General features: G+C 44.8%; 1 protein-coding gene across 2 annotated transcripts in view; it reads right to left on the bottom strand.

Moving 5' to 3' along the window:
- Window positions 1–14,028, bottom strand: part of spint1a (serine peptidase inhibitor, Kunitz type 1 a) — a 70,621-nt gene that overhangs the window by 29,413 nt on the left and 27,180 nt on the right. For both annotated transcript variants that reach the window (XM_086003636.1, XM_086003634.1), the window contains exon 2: window positions 3,938–4,089. In XM_086003636.1, coding sequence (XP_085859762.1) covers window positions 3,938–4,089 — 152 coding nt within the window. The remainder of the gene's footprint in view (window positions 1–3,937; window positions 4,090–14,028) is intronic.

Raw genomic sequence — 14,028 nt, 5'->3', positions numbered from 1 at the left:
ATTTGAGGAAAGAAAAAGACTTTTCATGAGATCAGGACATCCCAAAGAACTTCAGAACCAATGAAGTACTTATGAAGTGTAGTCACTGTTGTAATGTAGAAAACGTGGCAGCCAGTTTGCACACAGCAAGATCCCACAAACAGCAATGTGATAATGACCAGATAATCTGTTCTGGTGATGTTGGTTGAGGGATGAATATTGGTGCAGGGCACAGAGGAGAGCTCCTTTGCTTTTCTTAGAAGAGCGATGTGGGATCTTTTAAGTCCACCTCAGAGGGCAGTAGGGCCTCGGTTTAATGCATCATCCAAAAGACGGCAAAAGTGAACGCTCTACCGCTCCTCCTGGCCCACAAGGGGTGCTGCAAGAAGCACTAACCTTCTGGAGCCGGCAGCTCCCGCCTCCCTTTTACTGCCGGGCTTCCTGGAAAACCCGGCTGGCAAATGTTAAATTTAAATCAGCCTCCCAACTGCACTGTGGGAGCCCGATTTAAATATGTTAAGGAGGTGCCGCCCCAAGGTGGGACACTCGCACGGCTTGCAACCCGCCGTGGTAAAAATGGTGGCCGGCACGTGCATGGCAGGCTGGGGGCGTGATCCCTATTTAAACATTTTCAGGCCACCCCCTCCCCCCCACCGGTCGTGGGGGGTGGGGTTAATATCGCGGCCAATGTGCGCTTTGAGGAAATGCTACAAATACAGTACATTGTTTGGATTCAGTCAGACATTGAGAGAGACAAGGCTGGGTCCAGCTCAAGTTAGAGCACGTCGCAAGGCATTTCATCCTGTGCTGGTTGGACTGGCTGGTTTGGTTTCTCTTACACCAATGAGACAGGAGCAAACCAAGACCCAACCCCCACTCCCCACCCCCCCAACCTGCAGGAGCCATGTGACCCAACCATCCCTTCCGTGGAACTGCAAACTCTAGTTGATCGGAACCTTTACAGCCCTGTTAGCAACACAGCACACAGTGGTGTTGCCAGGGCAACCATGGTGGGGCAAAAACAAAATTAAACAAACACTCACTAGGCCCGATTAATAGAGCAGAGATAATAGACAATCCTACATTAGATTAATGTGACGCGATCGACGTTTCCATTCACTATAAACCAGAGCACCCTCCATTCCCCCACAAATGATTTCACCATAATCTAATGAATCAACATCCGATTTTGTGTGTTACGCCTCTGAGAATTCCCAGCATGCTTCCAGAACGAACTACAGTAGGGCTCAATACTTGGAGTAGGTTCCAGCCTGGAACTCACTCCCAGGCAATGTTCTCTGTAGTTTCTTTCTGGGTCGGGCGGCCCCTTTAACGGTTCAGGGAGAGAGTTCCAGACCTAGATGGCTGAAGGCACAGCCGCCAACGGTGGAATGATCCAGGACAGTCTCTGTCCACAAACTCCCACATATTACAGTCCTGACAAAGAGCCTGCACTGCCATTTCTAGTTTTTAAAAAATATATATTTGTTAGTAATTTAATTCTAGATATAAAATAGAATTACCTGAGATCCAGATTATTTTTAGTAAATAGATTTAGCTTGATTTTAGGTTAATTTGTAACTAATTAATCTTGTTCTTTGTTTATTAATTTCTTTATTTTTGTATCCCCCACACCTATTTATTATTTATGTACACCTGATTTATTTAATGCAAGTCTGATCCCTTTAATGTTGGCATCCTCGATATCGTTAATTTTAATGTTATCCCCTTTGATCTAATTAGTTATTCCTTATTTATTTATATATTTACTTATTTACTGTTGTCCCTTGGTTTAAATTACTTAGCAACTCCTTCCCCCTCTGTACCGAATTCCCGTCATCACTGTTTAGCAGATTCACCCAACTCTCACCCAGCGCTGTGTGCGCAACTCTGAGAAGACACAATAGGGGGTGGCATTTGATGGGACTTGGGGCAGTGTGAAGACCAGCTAGAAGAGCACCGGTGAAGCTGTGCATCGAGGCGATGAAGGCGTAAGCTTGTGTTTTTCGGTGGACAGTTGTCGTGGAAGCAGTCTTGCTAACGGAACAAATGTGGCAGAGGGAAATGAGCCAGGGGATTGAGCAGGATGCCAAGATTCCACACTCTCTGATGCAGCATGAGGTGGCACCTGGAGACATTGGTGGATTCGAAACCAGAGACTTCAAGGTACAGACAGAAGCAAACAGGACAGCCACAACTATTTTGCCAATATCCGGTTGCAAGAAGTTTTGGTTCATCCAGGTCTCGAAGTGAGAGGAAATGCAGTCAAAGAGCAGAGAGACCAAGCGCACAGGTCATTGAAGGTGCAGCTCAAGTAGATAAGGCCATAAAAATGGCCAACAAAATCCTTGCTTTTGCATCTGGCAGAACAGAATGCAAGAGTAAGGTAATGTTCCACTTGTACAAAGCCTTAGTTAGACTCCAGTTGGCACACTGGGTGCAGTTGTGGGAACCCCATTATAGGAAGGACGTAAAAGCAATGGGAAAGGTGCAACACAGTTTCACTAGGATGTTAACTATAACCCCTCCATCCATGGTGAGAGAAGTCAGGATTTTCTCCACTGCATCTGGGGAGGGCAAGGGTGACCTGATATCTTCAAGATGATGAAGGGTTATGACGGGAAAAGTGCAATAGAATTTGTTCAGGGAGAATATAATGACAGGGCACAAATTTAAGATAAACACAAAAAAAAAAAGGGGTTATTGAAAATTTCTGTAGAGAGAGTCTGGAATTATCAGACACAAACCCTTGTTGAAGCAAAATCAATTAATTATTTTAATTTGTTGCTTGAAAATGAAGAATATGACAGGGGTCGAGAGAGCAGGAGAGTGGGATTAGAGTAGGTGGCTCGTGTGGAGAAAAGACCAACACAGACTCAATGGGCTGAGTGGTCTGGTCCTGTGCTAGAATATTCTCTGATGGTGAAGGGTGGGGAGGGGAGGGTAAAACACAGGTGGCCATGCAAGCAGAGGAAGAAAAGTCACTGGCAACAATGCAGTGCTTGCATTGAGTCAGGAAGGAGCAATATCTAGGACATCAGTGGCCCGAAGGTGGGCGACAGAGGACAGACAGTAGAGGAGGATGGAGTGATTGTGTCGAAGGTTTAGTCAGAAAGGTGAAGGAGGACTAGTGAGCCACGGTCACAGACGCACAGGGTGTCATTTGTGACTTTGGCCAATGTATCTCAGTATTGAGGGTGGGGTGGAAGCTAGACTGGAGGGACTCAAATAAGGAGTGCAAGAGAGAGGGAGAGACAGAGAGAAGGCGGTCGGGCGGGTGACAGGCAGAGAGCGACAGGCACAGAGACAGACAGAAGACATTCCGGGTCTCGAGAGGAATCCAAGGTTTGAGATAGGGAGGTAGCCAGGGACTGGAGGGGAATTAGAATGGGGGGGGGGGGCGCTGGGGGAGGATGAAAGAGATACAGGTGGCTGATATTAAAGGTAAAGTTGGGTTGACAGGCTGGGTATGGAGGGGATCATGGGACAAAGTGGGTGAGATGGGAGTTGTGGGGTGATGTGGGCTTAACTGCAAAGAATGGGAAGAGGAAGGGCATGGATGGGAGGGGGGAAAAGGTAAATTGGCAAGCTTGGGGGCTTGGTAGGCCTTGCTTGTTGAAGAGCGGGAGTCCGGATGTTCGGTAGTATTCCATTTCACACTTCAGGGTGATCCTCTATCTCTCCCGTCTCTGGGAGCCCATCTGTTCAAATCAACAACTAACTATATTTTAGCCAGGTAGACACAAGTAAAACAGATATAAACAGTTGTGATAATGCCTGGCCAGAAAGTTTAATGAAGGTTAGACACATAAATCAAGATCAGTTGAAAGCGATTCAGCATTTAAGAATCTGAAAAGGCATTCTCCCACAGGTTGGAACTGAAGAAAACACAACTCAACATCGGGTGGTTTATTCTATTTGCCGAGTAGTTGTTGCCCCTCTCTGTGTGGATACATACCTTTATCTTCACAGAGGGGTCTCCAAGGAGGAGCCCCCAATCAAATGTGACAATTCTGAAGTCATCTCTACTCTCCAACCCACTTAGAGTTACTTCCTCATTTGGCTGCACAATGCGGTCCCTTCCAGCATTTGCCACTGGCAGCTTGTCACCTACAACAGAAGGAAAGGTCAAGAACATTAGGGCTGGTAGAGCTCGGTGAACTGGAGCAGGACAGAGTTAAGTCACACTGGACCACATTACATTTAAGTCTTTAAAAAACAATCTTGTATTCCCAAACACGATATTCGACAACAATAATACTTTGTGACATTTGATCACTTCCACTACTTGACTGGGAAACAGCTCACTTCCTGGGATAGAGTCCATTGAACATGCTCAGTGGACAGAATAGGCTTGATGGGCTAACTGGCCTCTCAGTTGGAGTCTTTCTGCTTCCATGTAGAACACGAAACTCAAATTAGCTTGTTGCCCAACATGTGACCACTCTCTCACCTCTAGTGGCCAACCTTTCTGGACTATGTTTTATGGATATTACTATGGTCAGTGCTCCTGTGAACTTCCTTCTGTCCCTCTACCCATACAGCGCCAAAATCAAGACCCATTGCTCAGTCTCCTATGCCAAATCATTCCTTCTCTGAACCTCAAAACTATGCAACTCCTTACCTCCCTTGGTTTGGCTTTCCTCCTGTAATCTACAACCCAAGCTTACTGCAGCCTAATCACCGTTTTCCTGATTTATCGAGCCTTCTCTCCTACTCCTTTCAGCCTCGGTGGTATACTGCACTACGACCTTCAGTCCAGTGCCTCAATAATAACTTTAAAAAAAGATGGGTTTTAAAACTACAGCTTTGAGACTTGACCGATCTTTATTTGGCAACTTAAACCTGCTGTTTATTCTGAAAGTATTCTGTGCTAGGATAACCACACCAAGAACAACAACTTGTATTTATATAGTGCCTTTAACACAATAAAACATCTCAAGTCGCTTCACAGGAGTGTTATCAATAAAAAAGAAAATTTGACACCAAGCCATATAAGATGTTAGGGCAAGTGACCAAAAGCTTGGTCGAAGAGATAAGTTTTAAGGAATGTTTTAAAAGGAGGAGGGAGCAGTGGAGAGATTTAGGGAGGGAATTCCAGAGCTTAGGGCCTAGGCAGCTGAAGGTACGACAGCCAATGGTGGAGCATTTAAAAATCAGGGATGTTCAAAAGGCCAGAATAGGTGGAGCATAGAGGTCTAGGGGGATGATAGAGCTGTAGGAGATTACAGAGATAGGGGTCATGGAGGGATTTGAAAACAAGGATGAAAATTTTAAAATCGACGCGTTGCTTAACTGGGAGCCGATGTAGGTCAGCAAGCACAAGAACATCCAACAACAGTTTTTTTCCAGCAGATTCAACAAACCCAGGACTGCAGGAAGTTGTGTGAAGTGTGAGCGCTTCACTTTCAGTTTCCTCAAAGGGGACATCAACGACGTACAGGAAACTCACCCAACAGATAGACTAAGTGCGGGAGGGCAGGCTACCTGGAACTGTTGTGAGGATCGGAGCCCCAAAAATAGAGGACGAGAGTAAACTTGCAAGGAACATAAAAGTGGACTGTAAAAGCTTCTACAAGTATGTAAAAAGAAAAAGATTAGTGAAGACAAATGCAGGTCCCTTACAGTCAGAAACGGGATAATTTATAATGGGGAACAAGGAAATGGCAGAGCAATTAAACAAATACTTGGGTTCTGTCTTCACGGAAGAGGACACAAATAACTTCCCAAAAATGCGAGGGAACCAAGGGTCTAGTGAGAAGGAGGAATTAAAGGAAATTAGTATTAGTAAAAAATAGTGCTGGAGAAATTAATGGGACTGAAAGCTGATAAATCCACAGGGCCTGATAATCTGCATCCCAGAGTACTAAAAGAGGTAGCCATGGAAATAGTGGATGCATTGGTTGTCATCTTCCAAAATTCTATAGATTATGGAACAGTTCCGGCAGATTGGAGGGTGGCAAATGTAACCCCATTATTTAAGAAAGGAGAGAGAAAACAGGGAACTATAGACCGGTTAGCCTAACATCAGTAGCAGGGAAAATGCTGGAGTCTATTGTAAAGGATGTGATAACAGGACACTTAGAAAATATCAACGGGATTAGACAAAGTCAATATGGATTTATGAAAGGGAAATCGTGTTTGCCAAACCTACTGGAGTTTTTTGAGGACGTAACTGGTAGAATAGATAAGGAAGAACCAGTGGATGTGGTGTATTTGGATTTTCAGAAGGCATTTGATAAAGTCCCACATAAGAGGTTAGTGTGCAAAATTAAAGCACATGGGATTGGAGGCAATATACTGGCATGGACTGAAAATTGGTTAACAGCCAGGAAACAGAGAGTAGGAATAAATGGGTCTTTTTCGGGGTGGCAGGCGGTGACTAGTGGGGTACCGCAGGGATCAGTGCTTGGGCCCCAGCTATTCACAATATATATCAATGATTTGAATGAGGGAACCAAATGTAATATTTCCAAATTTGCTGACGACACAAAACTAGGTGGGATTGTGAATTGTGAGGAGGATACAAAGAGGCTTCAAGACGATTTAGACAAGTTGAGTGAGTGGGCAAATACATGGCAGATGCAGTATAACGTGGATAAATGTGAAATTATCCACTTCGGTAGGAAATACAGAAAGATAGAGTATTATTTAAATGGTGATAGATTGGGAAATGCTGATGCACAAAGTGATGGGTGTCCTTGTACACCAGTCACTGAAAGCAAACATGCAGGTGCAGCAAGCAGTTAGGAAGGCAAATGGTATGTTGGCCTTCATTGCAAGAGGATTTGAGTACAGGAGCAAGGATGTCTTACTACAGTTGTACAGGGCCTTAGTAAGACCACACCTGGAGTACTGTGTGCAGTTTTGGTCTCCTTACCTAAGGAAGGATATACTTGCCATAGAGGGAGTGCAGCAAAGGTTCACCAGATTGATTCCTGGGATGGCGGGACTGTCGTACGAGGAGAGATTGGGTCAACTAGGCCTGTATTCACTAGAGTTTAGAAGAATGAGAGAGGATCTCATTGAAACGTATAAAATTCTGACAGGGCTAGACAGACTGGATGCAGGGAGGATGTTTCCCCTGGCTGGGGGGTCTAGAACGAGGGGTCACAGTCTCAGGATATGGGGTAGGACATTTAGGACTGAGATGGTGAGAAATTCCTTCACTCAGAGGGTGGTGAACCTGTGGAATTCTCTACCACAGAAGGCTGTGGAGGCCAAGTCACTGAATATATTTGAGGAGGAGATAGATAGATTGCTAAACACAAAAGGCGCCAAGGAGTATGGGGAGAGAGCGGGAATATGGTATTGAGATAGAGGATCAGCCATGATCATATTGAATGGCAGAGCAGGCTCGAAGGTGCCAAATGGCCTACCCCTGCTCCTATTTCTCTATGTTTCTATCTCTCTGTCCTTACAGCAAGAGTGTGCACTTCTGTCAGGTTGACAGGAACACTCGTGAATTTCTTGGTAGTTTGATTTGAAGACCCTTAGCAGTATCAGCTGTGGACCAGTTGGTAGAACTCTCGCCTTTCAAGTCCCACACCAGAGACTTGAACACATAATCCAGGCTGACGCTCCAGTGCAGTACTGAGGGCATGCTGCACTGTCAGAGGTCAGCTTTCAGATGGGACATTAAACTGAGACCCTAACTGACCTCTCAGTTGAGGCCAATTCATTAAATATATTCAAAAAGGAGCTGGATATATTTGTTAAGGCTAAAGGGATAGGGGGAGAAAGTAGGGACAGGGTACTGAATTTGGATGATCAGCCATGATCTCATTAAATGGCGGAGCAGGTTCGAGGGGCCGAATGGCCTACTCCTGCTCCTATCTTCTATGTTAAAGATTTTACGGCACCTATTGGAAGAACAGGGAAGTTCACCCCTGGTGTCCTGGCCAATATTTATCCCTCAACCAACATCACAAACAGATGATCTTACCATTCATCTCAGTGCTGTTTGTGGAAGCTTGCTGTGTCCTATATTACAACAGCGACCACAGTTCAAAAGTACTTTGTTGGCTGTAAAGCGCTTTGGGACATCCCGAGGTTGTGAAAGGCACTATGTAAATGTAAGTTCTTTATTCTATAAAATTCTTCACCGATTGTCTAGTCTTAGTTTTGCTGTTTCTCAGTAAAATCCAAATTAATCCAGATGCAGTCACCCAGGGACACAAACAAGTGAGAATTTTCTGAAAGTTTTCCACTCAAGGCCACACCAGTTCGATCCCCGGTCAGTACCGAGTTAGCCAATCGCAACTAGATTTGAACAGGCCTCCAACAGCTCAACTGCTGCCGAGACCCTCATCTGTGCTTTTTGTTAACTTCAGGCTCAACTATTCCAAAGCTCTCCTGGCCAGTCTCCCCTCTTCTACCCTCCGTAAACTTCAGCTCATCTAAAACTCTGCTGCCCATATCCTAACTCGCACCAAGCCTCATTCACCCAGCTCGATAACCTACATTTGCTCTTGGTCCAGCAACAGCACAAATTTTAAAATTTTGATCCTCGTGTTCAAATCCTTCCACGGCCTCGCCCCCTCCCTAGCTCTGTAACCTCCTCCAGCTCTACAACCTTCCGGGAATTCTACGTTCCTCCAATTCGGGCCTCTTGTGCATCCAATATTGTCTTCGTTCCACCATTGGTGGCCATGTCTTCAGCTGCCTAGGCTCTAAGCTCTGGAATTCCCTCCTTTAACCTCTCTGCCTCGCTACCTCCTTTAAGACACTCCTTAAAGCTACCTCTTTGACCAAGCTTTTGGTCACCTTCCTAATATCTTCTTTATGGCTCGGTGTCAAATTTTGTCTGATTACTCTTCTGTGATGCCCCTCCGGACATTTTACTATGTTAAAGGCACTAAATAAATGCAAGTTATTGTTGTTGTTGAGCAGCTTCGTAAGTAGAGAATTGGCACTGGGCTGAGATACCAGAGGGTTGGCGGCATCTATGGAACTATAACCGCGGCATGAGTCACCACCTTCAGTGGAGGAGGAGAAAGAATTGTTTGCAAGACTGGGTCACTGACCGAGTAACTAATTGGACAGAGGTCTACAAATTAACCACTCCTTATCTCAGTTTATAGAGCTGTTGGCCCCTTGCAGAACAAACACTTCTTGGCAGTGGAATGCAGTACTTATCATGAGTCAGCTGTGTGTGTATGTGGGATTATCATAAACCAAAGGCCATTTAAAAATCATGTCAACATGTCTCACTATCTGCATCCAGACTCGCACTACTCTCCCAGGCTCAAACTCAATGCTCGGAGTACTGAGAGTCTAAACCCAACATCTTTGGTAGATGTTCAAGAGAAAGTTGAGACTACAGGGCCCTTTAGGCTATGAAGGGTGCAGCCAATGGCAAACGTCTGGTTTCGCTTGTAGATATATAAAGTGATCAGAATAAGGGATCCCGATTTTTCCGTGAGTCACACAAGCCACTGTTGGGTTCTCAATGCCTCTACATTTGCCCACGCTGAACTCACCGAGTCGCAATAGTGCGCCTGGCGGCAGGACGTCCATAGCACCAGGACGTCCATAGCACCAGAGCTGCCGAATTAGAATGCTCCAATCGAAACGGAGCCCATAATGATGTTATATGCCACACACTCACAGAAAAGCAAGTCTCTTTTTCCATGCAGACCAGTTTCCTTCAGCAGGCCTGTGTTTCCTGCAACACTTATAACCTTGTGTGCAGTGAGTGGAAGTGTATGTTGGCACCAGAGATTGATCAGACTACCACTTACCCACTCCAAAAAGGTGGAAAACACCATCCTGTCATAGTGTATCTTTCAGGCTAAAACTACCAATGGGATTTATTACAAGTAGAATTATACAGACGCTACAGAATATGTAAAAAGAAAAAGATTAGTGAAGACAAATGTAGGTTCCTTACAGTCAGAAACGGGAGAATTTATAATGGGGAACAAGGAAATGGCAGAGCAATTAAACAAATACTTTGGTTCTGTCTTCACGGAAGAGGACACAAATAACTTCCCAGAAATGCGAGGGAACCAAGGGTCTAGTGAGAAGGGGGAATTAAAAGAAATTAGCATTAGTAAAAAAATAGTGCTGGAGAAATTAATGGGACTGAAAGCTGATGAATCCCCAGGGCCTGATAATCTGCATCTCAGAGTACTAAAAGAGGTAGCAGATTGGAGGGTGGCAAATGTAACCCCACTATATAAAAAAGGAGGGAGAGAAAACAGGGAACTACAGACCAGTTAGCCTAACATCAGTAGTAGGGAAAATGCTGGAGTCTATTATAAAGGATGTGATAACAGGACACTTAGAAAATATCAACTGGATTAGACAAAGTCAACATGGATTTATGAAAGGGAAATCGTGTTTGCCAAACCTACTGGAGTTTTTTTGAGGATGTAACTGGTAGAATAGATAAGGGAGAACCAGTGGATGTGGTGTATTTGGATTTTCAGAAGGCCTTGGATAAAGTCCCACATAGGAGGTTAGTGTGCAAAATTAAAGCACATGGGATTGGGGGTAATATACTGGCATGTATTGAAAATTGGTTAACAGAGAGTAGGAATAAATGGGTCCTTTTCAGGGTGGCAGGCAGTGACTAGTGGGGTACTGCAGGGATCAGTGCTTGGGCCCCAGCTATTCACAATATACATCAATGATTTGGATGAGGGAACCAAATGTAATATTTCCAAGTTTGCTGACGACACGAAACTAGGTGGGATTGAGAGTTGTGAGGAGGATGCAAAGAGGCTTCAGGGTGATTTAGACAAGTTGAGTGAGTGGGCAAATACATGGCAGATGCAGTATAACGTGGATAAATGTGAAGTTATCCACTTCGGTAGGAAAAACAAAAGGCAGAGTATTATTTAAATGGTGCTAGATTGGGAAATGCTGATGTACAAAGGGACCTGGGTGTCCTTGTACACCAGTCACTGAAAGCAAACATGCAGGTACAGCAAGCAGTTAGGAAGGCAAATGGTATGTTGGCCTTCATTGCAAGAGGATTTGAGTACAGGAGCAAGGATGTCTTACTTCAGTTATACAAGGCCTTGGTGAGACCACACCTGGAGTAGTGTGCACAGTTTTAATCTCCTTACCTAAGAAAGGATATACTTGCCATAGAGGGAGTGCAGCAAAGGTTCACCAGACTGATTCCTGGGATGGCAGGACTGTCGTATGAGGAGTAATTGGGTCAACTAGGCCTGTATTCACTAGAGTTTAGAAGAATGAGGGGGGATCTCATTGAAGTGTATAAAGTTCTGATAGGGCTAGACAGACTGGATGTTTCCCCTGGCTGGGGGGTGGGGGGGAGGGTCACAGTCTCAGGATAAGGGGTAGGACATTTAGGACTGAGATGAGAAATTTCTTCACTCAGAGGGTGGTGAACCTGTGGAATTCTCTACCACAGAAGGCTGTGGAGGCCAAGTCACTGAATATATTTAAGGAGATAGATAGATTTCTAGACACAAAAGGCGTCAAGGGGTATGGGGAGAGAGCGAGAATCAGCCATGATCATATTGAATGGTGGAGCAGGCTCGAAGGGCCGAATGGCCTGCTCCTGCTCCTATTTTTCTATGTTTCTATCAGAATACAATGATCGACTTACATAACACTTAAACTTTCCCCCAAAAAATAGTCCAAACTCATAGCGCTCCTTTCAGAATTTTATAATGAAGGTAAGCAAACAGGCAACTGAGAATCAAAAATTCAAAAGGCTGCTGCCATACTTGTGGCTTTCACTGAAGTGCAAACTGGCTTCTTTGACGAACACTCCAGATCAAAACAGTTCTTCACCACTAGACATGAAAGAAAAACACTTGCATTTCTATAGCGCCTTTCACGACCAGATGTCCCAAAGCGCTTTACAGCCAATGAAATACTTATTGTTTAAAAAAAAGTGTAGTCAACTGTTGTAATGTAGGAAACCCGGTAGCCAATTTGCACACAGTAAGCTCCTAGAAACAGCAATGTGATAATGACCAGATAATCTGTTTTTAGTGATGTTGATTGAGGGATAAGTATTGGTCAGGACACACCAGGGATAACTCCCCTGTTCTTCTTCGAAATAGTGCCACGGGATCTTTTACATCCACCTGAGAGAACAGACGGGGTCTCGGTTTAACATCTCATCCGAAAGATGGCACCTCTGACAGTGCAGCACTCCCTCAGCCTAGATTTTTGTGCTCAAGTCTCTGGAGTGGGGACTTGAACCCACAACCTTCTGACTCAGAGGCGAGAGTGCTACCACCTGAGCCACAGCTGACAATAACAAGCATGCTATTAATTTTGCCATCCAGGTTCATAGAAGCTGAATAGCAGCCCTTTTGACACCTGATTTGCCTATCAAATAGCTTGGCACCAAAAGCAACCCAAGCACTGCCCATTTAAACACACAAAAGTTTCTCATGCACTTCAAAGTTGTGAGGGAATTTCTGATTGAATGAACTTGCGAGTACGCACAATTACATCCCTCTAGGAAACTAGTCACCTCCCTCAAACTATTCACCATCTCGAGACAGTTCAGTGTATTGGTTAGTTTCACCCACAAAGAAATTCACAAGAATGCAGCCAGGTCTGTTCCATATTTGCAATATTTGGCGCTCTAACTAAAATTTTGTAAGAGAAAGGTACAAATTTTAAGATTGGAAGCAAGGAAGACCTTTCCTTGCATCACAGGCAGGACCCACGAAAATCTGCATCTGTCTGAGGTTTGCAATTATCGTCAATGGCAGGAGAAAATTGCATCTACAATCAACAGCACTCATCTAATTAATAACTTGCATTTATATAGCGCCTTTAACATAATACAACGTCCCAAGGTGCTTCACAGTAATCATACACAATTTGACACCGACCATATAAGGAGATATTACAACAGGTGGCCAAAAGCTGGGTCGAAGAGGTAGGTTTTAAGTAGCGCCTTAAAAGCAGGAGACAGGTGGAGAGATTTAGGAAGGGAATTTTAGAGCTTCGGGCCTAGGCGGCAGAAGGCACGGCTGCCAATGGTGCAGCAAAGGAAAGCGGGGATGCGCAAGAGGTCAGAATTAGAGGAGTGCAGAGATCTCGGAGGGTTGTAGGGCTGGAGGAGGTTACAGAGATAGGGAGGGGCGAGGCCATAGAGGGATTTCAACAACAAAAAAACGGAAATTTTAAAATCAAGGTGTTGCCGGACCGGGAGCCACTGTAGGTCTCAGTCAGCTTCACTCAACTAAATATTTAATTTAAAATATCCTTCACCAGCATAAGGGGAGGCTAAATGGTTGCACTCTCGCCTCAGACAGAAAGTTGTTGGAACAAGCCCCACTACAGTGACTCAAGCACATAATCTAGGCTGACACTTCAGTGCCGTACTGAGGGAGCGGTGCACTGTTAGAGATAGATGATCTGGTCATTTATCTCATTGTGGGAGCTTGCTGTGCATAAATTGGCTGCCACGCTTCCTACATTACAACAATGACTACAATTCAAAAAGTAGTTTATTGGCTGTAAAGCACTTTGGGATGCCCGGAGGTCATGAAAGGTGCGGTATAAATGTAAGTTCTTTCTTTAGCTTTCAGATGAGATGTTAAACCCAGGTCCCGTCTACCCGCTCAGATGGGCATAAAAGATGCCATGATTCTATTAGAAGACGAGCAGTGGAGCTCTCCCGGTGTCCTAGCCAATGTTTATCTCTCAACAAACATCTAAAAAGAGATTTTTAGACCTGCAACACCTGCCCTTTTACCTCCTCCCTTCCCACTGTCCAGGGCCCCAAACACCCCTTCCAGGTGAAACAGCAATTTACTTGTACTTCTTGCAATTTAGTATACTGTATTCGCTGCCCACGATGCAGTCTCCTCTATATTGGGGAGACCAAATGTAGATTGGGTGACCGCTTTGTGGAACACCTCTGTTCAGTCCGCAAGCATGACCCCGAGCTTCCGGTCGCCTGTCACTTTAATTCTCCGCTCCACTCCCACTCTGATCTCTTTGTCCTCGGCCTCTTACATTGTTCCAATGAAGCTCAATGTAAGCTCGAGGAACAGCACCTCATCTTTCGATTAGGCACTTTACAGCCTTCTGGACTCAACA

The sequence above is a fragment of the Somniosus microcephalus genome, chromosome 12 (assembly GCF_052327205.1).
Source record: "Somniosus microcephalus isolate GS21.2 chromosome 12, FLI_Smic_1.0, whole genome shotgun sequence".
In the NCBI taxonomy this organism is placed as follows: Eukaryota; Metazoa; Chordata; class Chondrichthyes; order Squaliformes; family Somniosidae; genus Somniosus; species Somniosus microcephalus.
The sequence above is the reverse complement of the archived record's forward strand: the minus strand, read 5'-3'. Positions and strand labels throughout refer to the sequence as shown.